This window comes from Pecten maximus, unplaced genomic scaffold, assembly GCF_902652985.1.
Source record: "Pecten maximus unplaced genomic scaffold, xPecMax1.1, whole genome shotgun sequence".
Taxonomy (NCBI): Eukaryota; Metazoa; Mollusca; class Bivalvia; order Pectinida; family Pectinidae; genus Pecten; species Pecten maximus.
The window spans coordinates 1-2,044 of NW_022981551.1; the positions used below are offsets into that span (position 1 = coordinate 1).

General features: G+C 41.2%; 1 protein-coding gene across 1 annotated transcript; it reads left to right on the top strand.

Moving 5' to 3' along the window:
* Nucleotides 1–181: 181 nt before the first annotated feature.
* LOC117320126 lies at nt 182–1,090 on the top strand. The gene has a single exon (XM_033874794.1). The coding sequence runs from the start codon at nt 182–184 to the stop codon at nt 1,088–1,090; it is 909 nt and encodes a 302-aa protein (XP_033730685.1).
* Nucleotides 1,091–2,044: the final 954 nt, after the last annotated feature.

The window sequence follows — 2,044 nt, forward strand, 5'->3', positions numbered from 1 at the left end:
ACTTCCATTATCATATGACTACCGTTATATACGGTGTCATAAACCCATCACGTAAATTTTCTTTATGACACTAGTGTAATAACACCTTTCGCTAGCCTACGTACGCTGATTGGCTGGTTCCGTGAGAACTGTATTCATACGCGTGGGAACGACCTACTTCTTTTTACTACGACTCGTAAAAATGGCGACTAGTAAAATGACAAAGTTTAAAGTTGGCGATGAAGTCAGGATTGACAACAAAGGCAAGGGCCATATTAAGAAGCTACTGGAAAACGATGAGTACACTGTTCAGATTGAAGGAATCGATTTCGAGTTTGATTGTACAGCCGATCGGCTTGTTTTAGAAGTTGAAGTCGGGTCTGGGGTTGTAAAGCAGACGACAGATCAGGTCACGACAGGGGCAGGGCAAAGACATATTCGCATAGACAACAGTGATATCGATGATTTTGTAAACAAACAAGCAAACAAAAACACTTTGTCAAAAACTTTTTATGATTTGAAGCTTCTTCGTCAGTTTTTGAGCCTGGAAAATGAAAATCGTGAAATTTATCAAATCCCACCACAAGAATTGTGCCCCCTCCTTTGCAAATTCTTTATAGGAATACGGAAACAAGACGGTTCCAATTATGAACCGAGTTCGCTGCGTGGTTTTATGAGTTCGTTTGACAGGCAATTGAGACGGTATGATTATGGTTACTCTGTGGTCAGTAGTGTTGAATTTGGGAAAGTCCGAGAAGTTCTGACAGCTAAACAACGGGAGCTTAAGAAGGAAGGAAAGGGGAACAAACCAATGAAGGCACAACCTATTTCAGACGAGGAAATTGAAACTCTGTGGGAACAGGGCCAGCTCGGATGTAGCAACCCTGACAGTGTGATAAACACACTATGGTTTTTCAGTACTGTCCATTTCGGACTACGTGGTTCCGATGAACATAGATCAATGTATTGGGGGGATGTTAATTTGTGCCGAGATGTGTCAGGGGAAGAATATCTTGAATTTGATGAAAGACAAACTAAAACGCGGCAAGGAACAAACCCGAGGGACGTCCGCGCTGTAAACCCAAAATGTGGAGTAATTCCGAGAACCTAGAAAGGTGTCCTGTACAAACATACAAATTCTACAAGAGTAAACGTCCTGCAAGTTACTGTGAACCAAGTGATCCCTTTTACATAGCCACACATACAAAACAGGGAGCATTGAAAGGCGAAGACCAGTGGTTTAAAAAACAGCCAATAGGTGTAAACAAACTTACCCAAATAATGAAGAAAATGGCCATAGCTGCAGGTCTCCCAAATGACAAAAAACTTTCGAATCACAGTGCCCGCAAACACTTGGTTCAAAAACTAAATGACCAGAACATTCCTCCGAATCAGATAATGCAGATCACTGGACATCGGAATTTGCAAAGTGTTAACAATTACAGCCATGTTAACGACACCCAGCATAAGAACATTTCACGAATCCTATCCAACACAACGGTTACTCAGAATAACATGCTGACACTGTCGTCGACAAACACGTGTAATGTCAACACAAACAACACTGCCAACAAATCGGCATCCAACGTCGCTTTTCACGGCAGTCTGAACACAATGTTCAGTGGAAATATTCACGGTGGAACATTTTACATCTCCATAAACTCCCGCGAGGACGAGGATAAACAAAAAGCAGTGAAAAGGCGCCGTACAATGGTTCTGTACGACAGCGACAGCGACTAGACATTGTACAACGAAGCCTCCGTTATCGCGCCAAGTGACGTCACGGCTTCGTCACATCAAAAACAGTCGCTCGTGTTCTTTCAAACTAAAATATTTTCGTCATTGTTTCAAACACCAAGGACAATTTATATATTATAGATTAAATAAAAAAATGCTGAAATTTTGTTTTGAGACGTGTATTTAATAAAATGAATCCTTTTCAAGAGTCAGTTGTGTTAGAACTATTTCTTCTCTCGTCGGTATAATTGACCTACTTCGAAGGTTCGGGTGATTTGGTTGAGATGTGACGACTCAAGGCAAGAGAGAATCAATTTTTTTAATGGGG

Excerpts from the sequence above, each read along its gene's own strand:
- LOC117320126 (XM_033874794.1), top strand. The coding sequence starts at position 182 with ATGGCGACTAGTAAAATGACAAAGTTTAAAGTTGGCGATGAAGTCAGG.